At 31.8% G+C, this 18,580-nt stretch overlaps 4 protein-coding genes across 5 annotated transcripts; 2 read left to right on the forward strand and 2 right to left on the reverse strand.

Annotated features, from left to right (window-relative positions):
* Positions 1-65: 65 nt before the first annotated feature.
* LOC143147709 (alanine--glyoxylate aminotransferase 2, mitochondrial) lies at positions 66-5,479 on the forward strand. Of its 2 annotated transcripts, XM_076313272.1 has the most exons (9): positions 66-198; positions 521-609; positions 728-912; positions 1,028-1,343; positions 1,546-1,749; positions 1,825-2,139; positions 2,333-2,584; positions 2,656-2,808; positions 4,209-5,479. In XM_076313272.1, exons 1-8 carry the CDS (start codon positions 120-122, stop codon positions 2,758-2,760), a joined length of 1,545 nt encoding a protein of 514 aa, XP_076169387.1. In that variant the 5' UTR covers positions 66-119; the 3' UTR covers positions 2,761-2,808; positions 4,209-5,479. The 2 variants fall into 2 exon arrangements, with proteins under 2 accessions (XP_076169387.1, XP_076169386.1); XM_076313271.1 differs by lacking the exon at positions 4,209-5,479 and having other exon boundaries at positions 2,656-3,072.
* Positions 3,929-6,218, reverse strand: LOC143147713 (transmembrane protein 64). The gene is made up of 4 exons (XM_076313275.1): positions 5,983-6,218; positions 4,819-5,416; positions 4,583-4,744; positions 3,929-4,455 (listed from the first exon to the last, which is right to left on the reverse strand). The coding sequence occupies exons 2-4, from the start codon at positions 5,347-5,349 to the stop codon at positions 4,291-4,293; spliced, it is 858 nt and encodes a 285-aa protein (XP_076169390.1). The 5' UTR covers positions 5,350-5,416; positions 5,983-6,218; the 3' UTR covers positions 3,929-4,290.
* A 3,097-nt stretch (positions 6,219-9,315) lies between these two features.
* LOC143147706 (VWFA and cache domain-containing protein 1) lies at positions 9,316-15,179 on the forward strand. The gene is made up of 9 exons (XM_076313268.1): positions 9,316-10,049; positions 10,167-10,532; positions 10,607-10,783; positions 10,863-11,332; positions 11,392-11,593; positions 11,675-11,921; positions 11,995-12,652; positions 12,730-13,108; positions 13,270-15,179. Exons 1-9 carry the CDS (start codon positions 9,575-9,577, stop codon positions 13,800-13,802), a joined length of 3,507 nt encoding a protein of 1,168 aa, XP_076169383.1. The 5' UTR covers positions 9,316-9,574; the 3' UTR covers positions 13,803-15,179.
* Positions 14,681-18,575, reverse strand: Rpn1 (regulatory particle non-ATPase 1). Its single transcript, XM_076313269.1, has 4 exons — positions 18,386-18,575; positions 17,442-18,169; positions 15,791-17,364; positions 14,681-15,713 (listed from the first exon to the last, which is right to left on the reverse strand). The coding sequence occupies exons 1-4, from the start codon at positions 18,461-18,463 to the stop codon at positions 15,412-15,414; spliced, it is 2,682 nt and encodes an 893-aa protein (XP_076169384.1). The 5' UTR covers positions 18,464-18,575; the 3' UTR covers positions 14,681-15,411.
* Between the last annotated feature and the right edge of the window lie 5 nt (positions 18,576-18,580).

Consider the following 18,580-nt stretch of genomic DNA (forward strand, 5'->3'; position numbering starts at 1 on the left):
AAAAGTTCTTTGATACGAGTCCGGACGCAAACGAAATTGTTACCAGTAGTTTCTATTAACATGGTTTATTAATCAAATACATTAATTTGAAAAGTAAATTTGTGAAACAACGATTACAAATGAATGTTCGAGCAAACATGCGATTAAATCGATTTGCAAAAATCGCCACCAATACTCTATGTCCTATGAGTTCAAATTGTAAGTATTTTATTAAATTGAATCATGGTAGTTTACATTTTTTATTATATTCATTTTCATCATTTTCGTCAATAAATTTACTTGATGTCAATGTTAAAAAGCATATAGTTCATAGATCTTAACTTGAATTCAAATTTTTAACGTATTATATAACATCTGTTAAGAATTTACTAATTTCGTGATTATATGTAATATAATATACAAGTAACTTTCTGCTGCGTAGTTTAAATTTGAATATGTTCATAAATTTACAAATAACATAAATTTTCGAATTTTTGAATTTCATTAATGAAAATAATAAAATGTAAACTATTACTTTTAGGGTTCATCGTACAAATCAGATCTCTTTTAATTAACACAACAGATCCTCTGAAAATGCCCGTCTGTGAATACGTACCTTCTACTTACACGGTAAAATTTTCTGTGTATCTACAAACATTGTTTCTTATGCACTTATAAAAAAATGATAGATTTGACTGTTTCAATTCTGTCTATTAACCATATGTAACTTTTCAATTTTTTGATTTAGGGTATAAATTACGAAGATGTAAAAAGAGCAAATGAATCAATCGTATCTCCTTCATTGAAACCATTTTACAAACAACCATTAATGATACACGAAGGTCGAAGACAGTGGTTGTGGGATCATCGTGGAAAACGATACTTAGATATGTTTGGAGGTGTAGCTACCATATCTGTTGGACATTCTCACCCGTAAGTGTACTATGTATCTTATAAAATGTTTGCTAAGCATTCTATAATGTAACACGTTTAATTTTTGATAAACTAATTACGAAAATAAAAGTTTTTCTGTATTTCTATGAATTAGCAATATAGTAGCTGCCATAACTGAACAAGCATCAAAGTTAAATCACCTATCTTCTGTCTATATGCAACCCTATCTTCATGAATATGTGAATAAATTAATCAGCAAATTTTCGGGAAAACTAAAGGTAGTCTATTTAACGAATAGTGGCTCCGAGGCAAATGAGCTAGCATTCTTGATGGCTAGGCTTCACACGCGTAGTCACAACATTATTTCATTAAAAAACAGTTATCATGGAACAACATATGGGACTTTAGCGTCGACTGCGTTAGGTACTTGGAAGTATCCTTTTGTTGCACAACCATCTGGATATATGCATGTGAGTGCAATTATTTAAATATTCAATGTTTACATTGTAAATATTTGCTTTTCTAACAAACTTCATTTAGTTTGTTGACTTGATTCTCCTTATCCAGATCTTTTATAGTATATTTTATATGAGAGATTTACATCTATATAGTCTCATGCTATACTGAACTCTACACAAACAAAATTCTATGGATTACATTTGTTAATTTCAGACCGTGTTTCCAGACTTATACAGAGGTGAGTGGGGTGGTTCGAAATGTAGAGATTCACCAGTACAAACAATTGGAAGAAATTGCAACTGTAGTGAGGGACAATGTGTAGCATCAGAAAAATATTTCCATGATTTTGAGGAAATGTTTTGCTTTAGTTTACCTTCTGCACAAAGTATAGCAGCATTCGTAGCTGAGAGCATTCAGGTATCTCAAAATTAAATGTGAAAATTTAGAGTCAATTTTGTATTACTTAATCGTAATTATTGCATGTAATCTTAGGGGATAGGTGGAGTGGTTCAGTATCCCAAATATTTTCTTAAGAAGGTATACGACTATGTCCATAATAAAGGTGGTATCTGTATAGCGGATGAAGTTCAGACTGGCTTCGGCAGAACTGGAGAACACTTTTGGGGATTTGAGGATCATGGCGTAGTACCTGATATAGTAACTTTGGCAAAGGGTATAGGTAATGGATTTCCTCTTGGTGCAGTTGTTACTAGCACAGAAATCGCTGAGAACTTAAATGCTGCATTGCATTTTAATACATTTGGAGGGAATCCAATTGCATGTGCTGTGGGAACAACGGTGTTAAAAGTAAGTATGTATTCATAATTTAAAATAGTTTGCAAAATTGTATCTGATAACTATCGTTTTATCAAAGTTATACACTTAATAGTTTATTAGAACCTTTTGTTTATTGGATAATTATTTTATCAAATAAGTTGTTAACAAATTTTTATAATCACATAAATGTAATTAGTGATTGTACCAGTAATTATATTTTTAGATTATAGAAGAAGAGGGTCTGCAAGAAAATGCACGTATAGTCGGTACTTATCTGATCAATCGTTTACGTACTTTATTATCAGAATTCCCCGAAGTTACCGGCGATATCAGAGGAAAAGGATTGATGATCGGAGTTGAATTAATTTCAAATTCAAAAACAAAACAGCCATTAGAATACGAACCAATGCTTAACATATTTGAAGATATTAAAAATATGGGTGTACTTCTTGGCAAAGGAGGGTTGTATGCAAATGTAAGTTATTTACCAATCAAATATTTATAACATTTAAATATGTAAATATTTAAAATATTCGATGTGTGTAGGTATTGAGGATAAAACCACCTTTGTGTATTACAAAAGAGGATGCAGATTTTACTTTTGCAGTTATTAAAAAAGCATTGAAGAAACATCAAGATAATTGTACATAAATTTGAGGGTACTTCAATGCAGTATACGAATACAATCCTTTTTATTTGGTATAGTCAAATACAATTTACATTATTTATATTACAATTTGTACAATGCAAGTTTTTCCTTGTACCGTCATTATGTTTAATTTAGCATGCAAACTGTGACTACTGTATTCTGAACATGGAACAAATTATTTTCGTTTCTCTTTTTTATAATGTTTTTTTCTTGATTCAGGAAATGAGCATACATTATATAATTACATTTAAATTAAGTTCGAAATTTGTAACTATTAAAGGGCTCAACATAAGAAATAAAATTTAAGAATATAATACAAAAACTACAAACGTTATAATTTGAGCAATACTATATGGCCATAATGACAAACTAATATAGAAATTTTATTATGATGTCATCTGTTATATAGTTACAGTTTTTCTAATCAAATACGTATCGCGTTTACTTAATAATTTTTGTGATAAAACATTTATTACTTAAATGTTTTTTTCTTATCTTCACACAAATGCAATTAGTGATTGTATATCATATACAGTTTTTACACACTATATTTTAAACATATATCGTAAATTAAAATATTTTTTATAATCACATATACACGAAGCAAGGCATTAGATTTTGCTTTTCCTAAATTAACACAACTGCCTTAATACAAGTTCGTTTTATGTAACATTACTTTCAATCATTTAAAAACAAATCATCGAATCTGCTTTTAATGTCCAAGAAACTCCATGTTTTGTATACTTAACTCATTTTAGAAATTCTCTTGTTCAAGTCTTCAACAATTTATTTCATGTACTTTGGAGTGTTTTTGAAACTTAATGTCTTGGAAGACTTGTTTATAAATGCATTATACAGAGAAAATGCAAAATAAATACAAAGCTAATAACAGTACATAACAATCAATACATCTTATCAAGTGTAAATGCAGTAAAAACTTTTTAAGGAAATGAAGACATAATGATACTTGGAGATTTTTAATATTTAGAAATGAGATTTGGCACAAAACATACAACCTATTATTTTAGAAAAATGTGTATGAATGTGAATCACTGCTTTTGTTATTGCCTAAAAAGTTCTATTACATTATATTTGATTAAATAGTTACCCATTAATTATTGTTTGTATCACAAAATATTCAGTTCTTTTACAGTAATATTATATATGAAGGAAATGATTGTAATTATTTTTCTATTTAATGATTAAATGATATTAATTTTTATACTACATTATTAGGTCTAGTAAAATTGTTTAAAATAGTACTTCAAACAAAATCTGTTTGTATTGTTGTCACACAGAAAAAGTGATAAACGATTGATTTGTTTCTTTTGATCCAACATTTTTCAATTTTAACTTTATATGTCAAATTGAAAAATATTCTAACATGTAAACTATATTATACTCATATGATTGTTTCATATTAAATATATACTAAACCTTGTTTTTGTAGTTAATCACGAACAATGTGAATGGTGCTGTTAGATATGAAACATGCAGGTACCCATTGAAGAAGTAAAACTTTTATGCAAATCTTAGGCAATTAGATTTGTTAAAACTATTTTAGAATCTGGTAATGTATCAAGAAGATAATGGGAGGAGTCAGCCATAGAGGCTAAATCAGCCTCTAATAATGCCAACTGAAGTTCTCTTCGTGCTTTCTGCACAACGTATACCATTAATGAAATACCTATTAAAATCTGAAAATACAATACAAACACATACAGAATATAAATTACATTTCATCAAATATATTTCATTTTGGATAATATCAGGAAAAGATTGTAAGTTTCTCACAAAAAGTGATAATAAAAAAAGAAAGCTTACTTGAAAACAAAAGACAATGTAACCAGTTGCTGCTGTTGATCTATCTTCAAGAACATCTTGCATAGATCGTAAACTACTACCCAAATAAATATTAATGATTTGAGCAGGTAGTAAGCCTAATGCACTAGCAACATGATATTGAATGCCACCCATGTTGCTCACCTATTTGAACATATTACTATTCTTATTATATGCTTGAACGTACACAATGCTATATCTTTAAAAAGTGCACATACTGCAAATATAGTATTTTGCAAACCAAAAGGAATAGGAGTTAATCTTGCAAACAGTACAACTCTAAAAGCCTGTGGTCCAGAAATAACTCTGAGTATTGCTCTTGCAGTATCATTTTGCAAAAGTGCCCCAATAGGTAACTTTGATGACAGAGCACTAAGAGTAACATGTGCTATGGCTATTCCCAGGTTGGCAGATAATACTACCATCATGATACCTCTTAATATACCAAAGAGATAACCACTAGCAATAATAAGAAATAAATAGCCAATTACAATGGGAAATGAAACCACTGTAAACAGGGCAATAAATATTATAGCTACAATCCATATATTCTGATGTTCGATCCAATAGAGTAACACTTTAATGTAGTCTCTGCAGATGAAAACAATTGCTCCCAAAAGGGCCAGGGTAGCAACTGTGACAAAAATATAGCATATGGAATTTGAATTTATGCAGTTGCATTGTATCGATGTAGAATTTTTCGATGGTCGAACACCAGTTTCCATATCCTCTATATTAAGTATATCCATGTTCAATGTACTTATCCCTCATTGTGTACAAAAAAACAATCATTTAACTGCCATCTTCTATTACAACCTAATTGAAAACAATTTTATAATAAACTTGTATATGTTATATATTAGTATGCTTGTTATCAATTTCATTTCTTACTCATAATTAACAATAAACTACATAATCATTACTAATGTAAAGTACAAATATGTATTCATTTGTATTAAAAATATACATTTGTAAGATATATCAATTTTTTGGTATTTAAAGTCATATTTTAAATAATTTCTAATTTGATTATATTTTGTTCCAATTTAATTATTGTTATCGATATAAATTCATTATAATCTCAATGTGTTCTTATGCAAATAGTCTTAAAAGTCGAATAAAACTTTTATTGTAGCATTTTTTAAATGAAATGTATGTATTTAAAACAAAATTTGAAGAGGACATTAAATTGTATTAAGAGATTAATTATGATTATTTTTGCATAGGAAGTTATTTTTTTGAAAGCGCGCATAATACGAAAATTAAATGAGTAAATTTTATTAGATGATTCAATTGTACATTATCGCTTTAAATTATCGTAAGCGTTCAATTTATATAAAGGCATGCAAATAACAAACAATACGTGGCAAAATTATTTTTACCTTGTGACACTATCATAATAAAGAATCTCGTAAATTGTTTCTCGTGTTTTTTATCATTGCTATTATGTACAAAGAATATCAATTCTTATTCTCCAATTTCACACACTTAAACATTCTAACGGAAAAATATAACACTTTTGTAATAAAAAGTTAATTTACGTAAAAAAGTTAAATATACAATCTTTAATTAAAATCCGTTTACGATTCCATTTACATAAAACGGTATACGATGATGTCAATGCAGGAACATTTGTGCCAACGCCTCTTAAACTCACCACTAGAGGGTTATGAACAGCAGGTGATTCTCGCAAGTGCGTGAACAAATTTATTAAACACAAAGAATTATCTCTATTGTACAATTAATAGCAGTAGAACTTGAATAAAATACAAAACACCATTTTTTTTTTTCATTATTAATTTTGACAATATTTTTATTCAAATGAATCCTTTGCAGGCAGGTTCATATGACACTAAATTATTTTAAATTATTTATGGTGTACGTTATTGTTGTGGCTCAAGTGTGCAGTGATTAAGATTTTATTTAATTTTTTCGTTATTAGAGAAAGTAGAAAAAAAGTTTGTTTTCGTGCCAAATTTAATTCTCTGTAAAATTTATTTTGAATTCTTTTAATAATTTTAAAAATAATCCGTATTTATTGAAATTATCAAATAACTACAAGAAATAATCATTATTATCCAAAAACTGATTATGACCAAAATCGAATCGGATCTTGAAATGAGAATATAAAACTCAAATATAGTTTCATTAAAATACATTTAGCCATTTGAATGTAATCGTATTAACAACATTCAAAATAACATTTTTTTTAAGTAGTTAAAACATAATCAAGAAGTCTTAAATTATATTTTTACATAATAAAAATTGTTGATATTTGTACCTATTTCAGTACTCTCTTACGTTGTACGAATTTGGGGGAATGTTCTGTCTCTAAACGTAAACGATAATCAGTCAGTAAAACAACCATCCACAAATCGGACTTCAAATCTTTCAAGAACAAAAGAGGAAGCTTCACGCTCTCCTTTCTTGACTCGTCAAAGCTATTGGAAATGCTGAGTTCATGGCACTCGTCTCTTGATAGTGTGTAAAGTAGTGGGAAAATATTAAATTCGTTATATAGCCATTTATACATGATCTGGCCGCTTTGATAGAATTGTTTTGTTTAATGGTTGTTAAATTGTTGGGGTTTTTCTTTATTATCAAGTATTTTTAAACACATATTCTTATATTCAGTATTGCGTATAATATTCTTAATTTTGTTTATACGGGGATAGTCTCAAGAGTACTTGACCTAACAAAGAAAACACAAAAATTTGGGAAAATATTTTTATATATAATCTCCTTTTGAATCGATACACTCTTTCCAACGATGTTCAATAGCTTCAATACCCTGTTTATAATGAGAACCGTCAAGCTTTGCAAAATAACCATCAACCGCAGACTCCGCCTCTTCATTGTTGGCAAATTTTTTACCATTGAGCCATTGTTTCAAGTTTGGAAACAGAAAATAATCCGAGGGGGCTAAATCTGGCGAATCGGATGCGTGAGGAAGTAATTCGAACTTCAACTCATTGATTTTGGCCATCGCGATAACAGATGTGCGAACTGGTGCATTGTCTTGATGAAACAAAACTTTCTCTTTCGTCAAATGCTGCCGTTTTTTCTTGATTTCATCACTCAAACGCTGTAATAAGTTCGCATAATACTCGCCATTGATTGATTTTCCTTTCTGAAGATAATCAATGAAAATTATCCCACGCGCATCCCAAAAAACTGACGCCATGACCTTGCCTGCAGATGGAACTGTCTTCGCCTTCTTTGGAGCCGCTTCTCCCCTTTCAGTCCACTGTTTTGACTGTTCCTTCGTCTCAGGTGTGTAGTGATGGATCCATATTTCACCCACGGTTATGAATCGACGCAAAAACTCGGCTTTATTGCTGCGAAATCTCGCCAAACAGTCGATTGAAACATCTTCACGATGCTGTTTTTGTTCCACTCTGAATAATTGCGGTACCCATCTTGCGTACAGCTTTCTCATGTCCAAATTTTCAGTCAATATGCGATGTACAGCACTTTTTGATATGCCTACCATGTCTGCTAGTTCGCGCACTTTCAGTTGATTGTCATTCAATACCATTTTGTGGATTTTTGTCATAATTTCAAACGTAGTCACTTCATCTGGTCGACCACTGCGATGTTCATCTTGACAGCTCGTGCGGCCTCGTTTAAACTCTGCAACCCAATATTTTACTGTTGTAAACGAAGGAGCAGACTCCCCCAGAGTAGAATCTAGCTCCGCTTTGATGTAGGTTGGAGTGAGGCCTTTCAAATAAAAGTATTGTATCACATAACGATAACCAATTTTTTCCATATTTATAAATTTACTGAGAGCCTTCACTATTGATGGCTGCCAAACAAATAATAAACAACGCAGTCATCAACCTTTAAACTTAAGCTTTGTAAGGTCGGTACTTTCTCCCTTAGTCATTCTTTTCAAACAACTACCGCCATCCATACGTTAGGTCGGGTACTTTTGGGACTACCCTCGTAAATTACTTATGCTAACTTATAACGCATAAAAGAAGATACACATTTAAATTTTGCCGCATTTCAATTAGATGACATCATTGGTGGGTCTGAGTAAGATGACTGAAAGTTGTCATTATGGTCATTTTCTCTTTCTCTTTTAGCTTCACCTCTCTGACTGAAGATACTACATTACACTGTCTTTCAGATTCATGCGTAACATCAATTCCTGTAAAATGAATCGTCCATACTCTTTGTATCTCGTCCGTGATTATAAGGACGAGTTTTTTTACACTTTCTACTTTATCGACTTAGGTGGAGTATAGTTTTCAGTTCTTAAACTCACCGTCTTGAAACATAAAATGCGCTGTAATATTGCCGATTACTTGTGTCGAAAATAGTATTTCAGTTTGTGACACCAACTTTCATTAGATGTTAAGTCTATCCTATACTTCATCTGTGGTTCTACATTTGAATATTCAAATCAGTGAAATAAAAAGTTCTAACTTTATAAATATTGCATATTTAATAATTTATGGACATTTCCTTCAATTAAAGTTTACGTTCATTAAGAAGTAATGTTTGTTAAAAAAAATATTTTTATTCGCAAATTTTGTTATTAGTAATATCAAAATAATTTTCATTATACTTCTAATGAAGCTATTAATTTGGTTCTTCGATCACGAAATTATAAAAGAAATAATCTATCGATTATATATTTACTTTTAAAACTTTTTTATTTTAAAGCAGCCTTTTTATTCCTTTTTTTGATAAATAATGCACTTTTCTGAAGAGTATTTACATTTATAACGGTTTCGTGTAAAACTTCGAATACAGAAATAAGAGCTGTAAGATCATAAAACCACAAAATATACTTAGAATAGTGAGGACGTATTAGTTACATTTCAATTAGAAAGTAATAGGACTACTTCGTCCTACTATTGCCGGTTCTGCACTTGTCGACCTTGTTTGTGGTAGTTGCGTCGTTATGGCGCCATAACGAATTTTTAAGGTTACAATAGAACAGACCTAAAACTTAAAAACGGTATGGTTGTCAGAAGGATTTCGCATTTAGGACTTGTCGTGACGGTGCTCGTGAATCTATACATTGTAACCGGAGAGAATTCGAGCACTGACGCAAAGTGTCAGTTCGGTAAAACCTTGCGAAAACAAGTGAATGCGGAACTGCTGAATGGGACATGTTTACGAGACATCGTGGTCCGGCTGTCAAACGAGTTTCGGTCGATGACGGACACAGAACTGGGTTTGATATCCTTTCAAAAGATGCTCGATGACATGGAATTCACGAATGTCTCGAATAATCTGAACATGAGACTAAGTTTGCTGGTCGATAAATTAAATAACAAATTATTGTCTTACGTGGAACTCCTTAAACAAAGCTACAATGTTGTAGAGCCAATTTTGGCAAAGACCGAAGGTCAATTTGTCTATTCTGGATCTATAAGTGGATTAGATATAATATCAAGTAAACTTTCTGACTTTTGTTCGCAAGTTGTGCAAGGTACATGACTCTTAATTGTATGACACGTTTTCATTAGTATGATTAATATAATACATTAGTAAAATTTGGTTGTAAGCATTCAAAATATTTTGTATAATATTTTTATATGCATTTCAGCATTGGTGATTAATTTGAGGAATCAGGAATGGAAGAATGTACATTTACTGCCTTTTATGTATCCTGCAACCATGTGTGGACCACCTAGTTCTGGTCATAATATTGGACCTCTTTTATTATCCCAGTATTGTCCAAAAAAGAATGTTCTGTTGCTACTTGAACATGGCATATTTATGTCTGAAGGAGATATTACTCTGGCTCAAATAACTGCAGAAACTATAATTGATATGTTGTCTCAAACAGATCGTATTAATGTTATTGGTCTTTCAAGTAATAGTTCCATACATTGTAAGGATGGTTTGTTAAAAGCAACAGATGTCAATAAATTTCAGCTAGCACGTTACATTCACAGTTTAACCAGAACAGGTACAATCTACTTTAAATATTGCATATAATTTTTCTACTATTTATTTCTGGTATTTTCTTTGTTTAAACTTTAGAAACAAATGACACAATTGAGTTTAACTTCAATAAATTAATACAGAATGTAAGGGGTCAAGTGGTGTTCGTGCACTTGACTAATACACTTAAAGTTACTTCGCACATAATGAAAATAAACAATATGCTTTCTACGGGAAAAGTGAATGGTTATTTAAAAACAATACTGATTCTTTCAGGTGAGTCAAAGTCTTACTGTGTATAATTAACTAACTGTTCTTGAAATATTGTATCATTAATACATTATTCTTTTTATAGATCAGGAACCACATACAAACATGAAGAAGTACAATGACAGTGTTGTAATTCTTCCAACACAAAATATACTAGGATATGAAATATCAAAATTATTTGCTGGTCTGAAATGTTCAGAGGAACATAAAAGAGATTATTATTTATCCGATCCATACTTTGACTTATACAGTAAAACAATGACTTTGTCGATTGGGCAAATTACAAATAAAGCATTGATATCCTTAGATATTCAATTACGAAATTTTCTTGACGATATAACGTATTTTAACGTTGATCCGCACATATATCCGATACTATTTGATGATAAAGGTATAGTTTGGATTCATAAAAATTTTCCACGAACAGAGACAATGATGGATCAGCCCCTTAAAGTTAAATTGCAACATATAGAAAATATTAGCCCTGAAATTGTAGCAATGATGATTGAACAATATGAAGGTGTCGTTAATGTAAAAACAAGATTGGGAGAACAGGTACATTAACATTTATAAATTTGCATAAAACTCATATTGATTCAGATTTTACGTTTTAGAAGTGGTATCGATGGAAGCATTTGACATACAAGGATTTGATAGTATGTTTGGTATCAACGATTAATGAAAGTACATTACCTATGGCAAAACTAGTACCAACATTGTCAACAAACGTTTTACATCATCGACTTGATCTTCTGATGCACAGTATTACTGATAAAGGCATTCTTTGTACTTATAATAATAAACTTTTAACTCTGTGTAAGTATTTTTTGTGATTATATGCAAAAGTATGGAAAAAATATATTTGAAATTTAAAAAGAAAATATATTTGTTTTCCAGCCACAGGAGTGGTCTATCTTTCTCCATGGTGTTTCCAATCTCCAATGGAGCAACTGAAATTGTTAGATACTGGATCTGCTGTAACCATACAAAGTTATATGGCATATTTAAAAGACTTAACAGGACTTTTAGCTAATCCTGGTCTACGTCAATCTGTTAAGCCAGATGTAGCTATAATGACACAAATTTTAGAATATTTTAAAAGCAGATATATAGAAAGTATTTTAAATAAGTTTATAATAAGAAGGTATGCTTGAGAGTAGCAAAATATACTGTATTAAAATTTAAAAACACTTATTTTCCATCCATTCTTGTTATAGATACATTGTTGGAACTGCAAGTGGAGTTTTAGAAATATATCCAGGAATTATGCTCGATTCTAGTTTTGATCCTAAAAGACGAATATGGTACGGAAATGCATTAGAGCATCCTGGAAAATTAATTTTCACACCTCCGTATTTAGGCGCTGGTGGTTCAGGATACGTGGTCACTCTAAGTCACACAGTTCATCGTAATTCTCAATCAATTACGCATGATGACGCTATAGCAGTTTTGTCTATGGATGTAACAATGGGTTTTGTTTCAAGACTTTTGAAAGAACTGTTTCCTTTTTGTAATGATTCTACAGTAAAGTGTTTTCTAATGGATGATAAAGGATATTTGGTATCACATCCAGCTCTATTAGAATCAATTGGTAAAATTGAACAACAACATTTGACCCACAAAGAGTTGTTAGTCGCAAACGATATATTGAATCATGAGTTTTTCGTTAAAAAGAAAGCTTGTGCAAACTACTTAGATGGTACTATACAAAGGTACTACCAGTTCAATACATCACTCGATGAAGTTCTTACAAATATAGTTCACGGTGAACATTGCGTTAAATATCAGGTAGCATCTGTGCCAGGAACCAATGTATTTTTGGGTGTAGTTAATGTAACTTGTAACTTATTAAGAGCTTTTTGTCCATGTAGCACAGTAAGTAACAACACATTCGTTCTATGTAAATATTAATATTCTTCATGTATAACAAAAGGTATGGATTAATGTTATAGATGGATCGTTCGTGCTTAAACTGCAAACGAATGGAACAAACCGAGTGTGAATGTCCATGCGAATGTGCCTTATACTTTTCAAACTGTGCAGAGTACAACATTCACGATATGCATAATTTAGAACCTTGTCCAGTGCCGCACGAACAAGGAGGCAATTCGCAGATGTCTTATGCACAAATTGCAAACTTAAAAACGTGTCCGTCCATCGCATGCAAAATATTTAAGACAGAAAATGACTGTTTGGGAATTGTGGGATGTCAATGGTGCCACGTAGACAATGATGGGGAAACGCCTTTGCAAACTCCGTTTTGTAGCGATATGTCTCGATGTTTTAGAGGCATCCTTGGATCTTCTATGCCTCTTAGTGATGGAACGTATAGTGAGCAAATTTTTTTTATATATGAACTAGGCTATTAACATTTAACGTGACAAAACTGCTTAAAATGACCACATTACACAGATTTTTATATGCCTGTCGTACTTTATACTATTAAAGTTGATATCTATTTTTCTTTAAAATATTCAGTTTTCTTTTTTTAGATTCTCAATCAACCGAAGAAATTGCAGTACGAGATTGGCCATCGGTTGGACCAGTAGCCGGTGGAATACTGGCCTTCCTTTTAATATTAGGAGTTATGTTGTTCTGTTACCGGCTTCGTTCTGTACAATCAAGTTTGGAGCATCAATGTTTGCACATTCACACGTCGCCTGATATGTTACGCATGACACATTTGGAAGGTGATGCGGAACCTATGGAGTTAGATCAAACGAAAAATAATTTAGATTCTCTTATAAAAGACGGTATAGCTCCTATATCTCCATATAGGGTGTCTACAAACTATAGAAAACCACCAGGCGGTGACAGTGATAATGGATATAGTACAATGACACCTCATGATGATTCTGAACAACAAACGTTTGCTGAACCATTATTAGTAGTCGGTAATAATACCGAGGCTGATTTAAGAAGGCGATCTATTTGTCTTCCGTCTCCGACAACTCATTTAGGTTCTCCGCATCATGTTCTAGCACCTGTCACCGTTCATTGTAACATGGAAGCAAATTATTGTTAACAATCCTAAGAAACAATTATTACAAGAGAAAAATTTTGCCGAGGTCCCGTTCCTTTAAAAAAGAATGAAAGTTCAATTAAACTACTTTACATTATGTAGTATAATGTAAGGAATATTTTTTAATTCGCTGAAGAGTTTTATAACTTTTATAATATTATTTATAAATAGTTAGTTTTGTACAAGTAGTATATAGACATAAAGGTCTATTAGTATTATTTGAGATTGATTATTCAAGCTACAGTTAAATACTTGAATAATAGTATTTTACTAATTAATATGTTACTTAATTGAACAATCAGATTAGAAATGATTGATGACTTCTGCTACAAGTACTCGTGATGCACAATGATTTCGAAATTTTCCTAATGTAATTTGCATTTTATAACGAAAATTTAAAAACCTGCGTATTGTAATTTATGGATCACTGCAACTATAAAATTGAAATGAAAACTGGAATAAGTGGCCGTAATTGACATAGTCTTGACGTTATTTCATGTTTTACATTTTGTCATTAATTACAATTAAGGCTGCGATAAATGGTTAGTCGCAGTTTAACCATATTTTAAGAACACGTCATATATCCTATTTTATCATTGTAAATGTGCTCGATCATAACGAAAGACAATCATATATTTTTTATATCGGTTAGAAATAAACTGTGTAATTCAGGTACGTTAATATTATCGAAATCAGTGTTTGTAAATTTTAGCTTTTAATTAAAAATTTTATGTTAATGCTATCATTTTAAACACTTTATACTTATTGCATTATCATAAAATAAAACACGTAATATCAAGGCAGTGAAGAAAGTGTGAATAGAACTTACATTTTTATATATTTGGAATTATTAAAAATTGAATAAGATACCCTATTTCACAGTTTGTTTTTATAATGTACACAGTAAGAAAATTTTTGGAACAAGAGAACAAACATTACAAGTTAACTATTTATATATTGTATAAGTTACTTAGTTTTAAGATTTATATTAGAATTTATTGATCGATATAAAATTGCGTAATCGTTAGTATGAAGCTATTTACATTTTTATACATTAAAATACTTTTTTAAAAACGTATATAGTGACATTTCGTTTACGCATTAAAAATATGAACTTCTACAGCTAACAATATTACGAGCTAAGAGGAGCAATTTTTTACGTTTACATTGTATACGTGCATTTGACTGACTACTTGTAACTGTATCTTGCCAATATTTTACTATTTGTTTGTAAACAGAATGCAAATTTATAATGGACGAAGATCTTAACTATTTTTCTAACTTATAAATTAAGAGCAATAACTTTTTGAACATTTTACATGTTGTATCAGTATTTTCATTATTAAAATATAACTGCCGTTGAAAACTGTAGTTTTATTATTGTAATAAATAAAATACAAAAATTATCAAAACTGTTCGTTTATTCACTTCAACGGTTCAGCGACTTGTAAGAAACAAATTTACGTGATTTTGGTTACCTTTAGGATTTATTGTTTGTGTAATTTATATATCAGAAAATTATTTGTATACACGCAATAACTTTAATTATATTTTATGCTAGAACCGATATAATATGAATTATGTTTTTCACTTAAAATAGTTAGCTTTCTAATTAAGGTATAAAGTCCGGATTTTTTCTTAAAATTACGAAACCTTCCATAATTGGCGTCAATGGAATATATTCTTCCGTTGCCAATTCCGCCCTTTCGCCGTACGCCAATAAAACAGGAGTTGTATGAGTTTGGAAGCCTGTAATGGTTTTTGGTTTTCCTGCTTGACCTACGACGTCTACGGCAAGACCAACTCTTACAGATACAGCGAGAGGACTTAGCTTTTCGTCAAATGTTACCAACATCCTAGGCTGCATCGCAACTGCTAATGTGTATAGCAAGTAATGTGAACGACCCAGAATGACTAAAAAGAAAAATTACATTTGTTTTATGTGTTTTCAATGATTAATGTATACTTTATAAATTCTTTAATACACTCACTATTTTTTACATCAAGGAAACCGATGAGCGTGGCTAAAAGACCAGCCAGTGCCACAGGACTTAATACTTGTCTATCGCTGTGATAAGGGGACAATGTTAGTGTTCCTTTACCAAGATGTGTCAGACCTTGTGCAATGCGGACCATGAATAAATTGTTAGAATCTTTTCCATGGAACTGAGCAAGCTGCCTCAACATTGCAGCTAGTCGTGCGTTATTTGTACCCGCTCCAACTAAACCCATTGCAAAGATTGCATTATGCGCTACTTCAGGGTCGCTGTCATGGGAGAATTTGGATAATGTATCTAGTATATTCATTTTTGGATTAGAAACTGATATGAGCCCAAGAGCGAGAGGAACGGATCGTCGGATTACTGGTTCGCAATAACGTAATAAGTGACCGAACGTTCTGTACGCCATTTCAGCGCCGATTTCTTCTCCCATTGCGATCAAAGCGATACCAAGGACAGCAATTGCCTGTCTCGAACTTAGATCTTTTTCTTTGTCTTCCTTTTTCTCTTCTTTTTTATCTTTATCCTTACGGTCGGATTTATCTTCTTTCTCGTTAGATGGATCATAGTGTTCTGAACAAATGTGTAGCAGATGTTGAATTTTAAGAACATTTCCAGTGCCAGCATATGCACACGCTTCTACTAATGTTGTGGACATTGACTTAAATGGTTCAGGTATTATTTCTAAGGCTGCTATTATAGTTTCAGCCGCTTCTTGTTTTCCTAAGAAACACAGACCAAGACCTAAAGGTAAAAATCTCGCGTACGTATCTTTAATGTCTGTTTCCAACTTTTCTATAAGAGTGTGCATAATCGTTGTTGTAACGTAAGCGTTACAAGAACCTACTGCAACCATTCCTAATGCAAGACCTGTTACACCTATTACTTCCCAATTGGATACAGGATCACTAAGTACAGGCATCAAAAGACCCAAGACAGCTTCTCGGTTTGAACCGGCATACGCCAATCCAAGCCCAACAATCGCACCAATACGCATAGTGTTATTACTGTGTAAGACATAATCTGAAAGAAGAGCTAAAGCAGGATCGCATTCGATTCGTACGCGACAATTGACGAGGCCACACGCTAATAATGCACCAGACTTTATGTAGTCCTCGGATGAGTAAAGATATTTGTCTATCGGCGTCAAACCACCGTCAACATCCCATAACAAAACAAGACCAAGAGACGCTGTAGCACTTAGCATTCCATGCTCTTTATTTTTGTACAACCATTTGTTTCCATCTTCTATTAATAGCTTGTCCTGACCGAAAGCTGCATTCACAAAACCATTAACAAAACTTGCAGCAAGATTTTGTCTTGCTGAATCCAGTTGACCACCACCACCGAATGTTGGTCTGGAGTTCTCTAAATGTGATTTATATACGTCCTCTGGCGTTTTTGGCTCCATTATATCCAGTTCACGTGCCAGATTCAGAAAATGGTAATTTAACAAAGAATTGGACATAATTTCTACTAAATCATCATATTCAGGAGTAGATTCGGGCAGTTCTAAGAAAATTTGTTGTCTGCCTAACATGAATGCTAGTTGTTTCTGTACTGACCTAGAAAAAAAATTAATAAATGTATATTAACTTGAAATTGTGTAGACAAAACTACATTCAGGAATGATTTAACTTACAGGTCTGTACATGTTGTAAATATATCTTCAATAAGGGGTAAATCATTGAGCTGCATTGCCAACCTCACAGCTTGTGGGTACTGGCCAAATTTCCTATACAATTTAGCAGCAGCATGCAAAAGAGTACTGTTTTCTGGATCTGCTACATATGCTACACAACTTGTCAAATATAAACAAACCCGCTGATATGCACTTTCATCAACATACTGTTCTAATAAATCTAATCTTTCAATTTCCATAAGTAGATCGCAGGCTTCAGTTTCTGCATTGTGAGCCATGTTATAAGGTACTATTTCATGTACTAGAGCAATTAATTTTTTACTTGTAGCTTCTGCATCATCTGTTAGCTCATCCCATTCACCAGCCAGCTCTCCTGATAAATGTCTAACATATTCATGACCCCATTCTCCAATAGCTAATGCAGATCCGGTAAGTCTGTACTTTAAACATTCTCTACCTTCACCCATAGTTATAGCAAGGACAGAAATAATATCAGAACATAGTTCCTTAGCCTTCACATTTGTTATTTTTTCATAAATAACTTTCATAGTATCATAATAAGGTCGCATAAATTTGAGAGGCTTTGGAACACTGGTCATAGAAGTGGTAGATAAACGGATATGAGAACGTAATGATTCCAAAGCACGATAGTGTAAACTAGTATTGGAATCTTGCAAACGTTCAACAAGGTGAGTTAATTCTTCTTGCAAGAGCTTATCTTCTTCTGACTAAAAAATACATTAAATATAACAATTATATACTGTTAATGGTATAATATTAAATATTTTTTTTTATATGAACAATCTTTTTAAATTAATCGAATTTATGAGAAGTAAAAATAATTTTCAAATCCTGGCTACTATCTTTATCTTATATTAAACTCATATTAAATTTTTTGTTCAATTATTCAACATCGTTCAACGCAACAAGAATGAAAGACTTACTAATTCATTTTTATCTTCTTCTTTCCCACTTCTGATTTCTTTGTTCGGCTTCGACTCCACTTTTACACTTTCTGGCATTTTGCTACGATTATTTTATAAAATGAATACAAAACAGGAAATCTCGTTCCTGCTTAGGAACTGTTCGTATTTTAGGTTAGAATAACCGAAGATCCTATTTGCGAGTCACCGCTACTC

Source organism: Ptiloglossa arizonensis, chromosome 5, assembly GCF_051014685.1.
Source record: "Ptiloglossa arizonensis isolate GNS036 chromosome 5, iyPtiAriz1_principal, whole genome shotgun sequence".
Classification (NCBI taxonomy): domain Eukaryota; kingdom Metazoa; phylum Arthropoda; class Insecta; order Hymenoptera; family Colletidae; genus Ptiloglossa; species Ptiloglossa arizonensis.

What these genes read in the sequence shown, in the direction of transcription:
- LOC143147709 (XM_076313272.1), top strand. Translation starts at nt 120, where the DNA reads ATGAATGTTCGAGCAAACATGCGATTAAATCGATTTGCAAAAATCGCC. An exon ending in AACCATCTGGATATATGCAT is followed by an intron (nt 1,344 to 1,545) that starts GTGAGTGCAATT and finishes TGTTAATTTCAG; the next exon opens with ACCGTGTTTCCAGACTTATA. An exon ending in TGGGAACAACGGTGTTAAAA is followed by an intron (nt 2,140 to 2,332) that starts GTAAGTATGTAT and finishes TTATATTTTTAG; the next exon opens with ATTATAGAAGAAGAGGGTCT.
- LOC143147713 (XM_076313275.1), bottom strand. Translation starts at nt 5,349, where the DNA reads ATGGATATACTTAATATAGAGGATATGGAAACTGGTGTTCGACCATCG. An exon ending in TGCAAAATACTATATTTGCA is followed by an intron (nt 4,745 to 4,818) that starts GTATGTGCACTT and finishes ATGTTCAAATAG; the next exon opens with GTGAGCAACATGGGTGGCAT. An exon ending in ACATTGTCTTTTGTTTTCAA is followed by an intron (nt 4,456 to 4,582) that starts GTAAGCTTTCTT and finishes TTGTATTTTCAG; the next exon opens with ATTTTAATAGGTATTTCATT.
- LOC143147706 (XM_076313268.1), top strand. Translation starts at nt 9,575, where the DNA reads ATGGTTGTCAGAAGGATTTCGCATTTAGGACTTGTCGTGACGGTGCTC. An exon ending in TCACAGTTTAACCAGAACAG is followed by an intron (nt 10,533 to 10,606) that starts GTACAATCTACT and finishes TTTAAACTTTAG; the next exon opens with AAACAAATGACACAATTGAG. An exon ending in AAACAAGATTGGGAGAACAG is followed by an intron (nt 11,333 to 11,391) that starts GTACATTAACAT and finishes TTTACGTTTTAG; the next exon opens with AAGTGGTATCGATGGAAGCA.
- Rpn1 (XM_076313269.1), bottom strand. Translation starts at nt 18,463, where the DNA reads ATGCCAGAAAGTGTAAAAGTGGAGTCGAAGCCGAACAAAGAAATCAGA. An exon ending in TTTACAACATGTACAGACCT is followed by an intron (nt 17,365 to 17,441) that starts GTAAGTTAAATC and finishes TTTTTTTTCTAG; the next exon opens with GTCAGTACAGAAACAACTAG. An exon ending in TTTCCTTGATGTAAAAAATA is followed by an intron (nt 15,714 to 15,790) that starts GTGAGTGTATTA and finishes TTTTCTTTTTAG; the next exon opens with TCATTCTGGGTCGTTCACAT.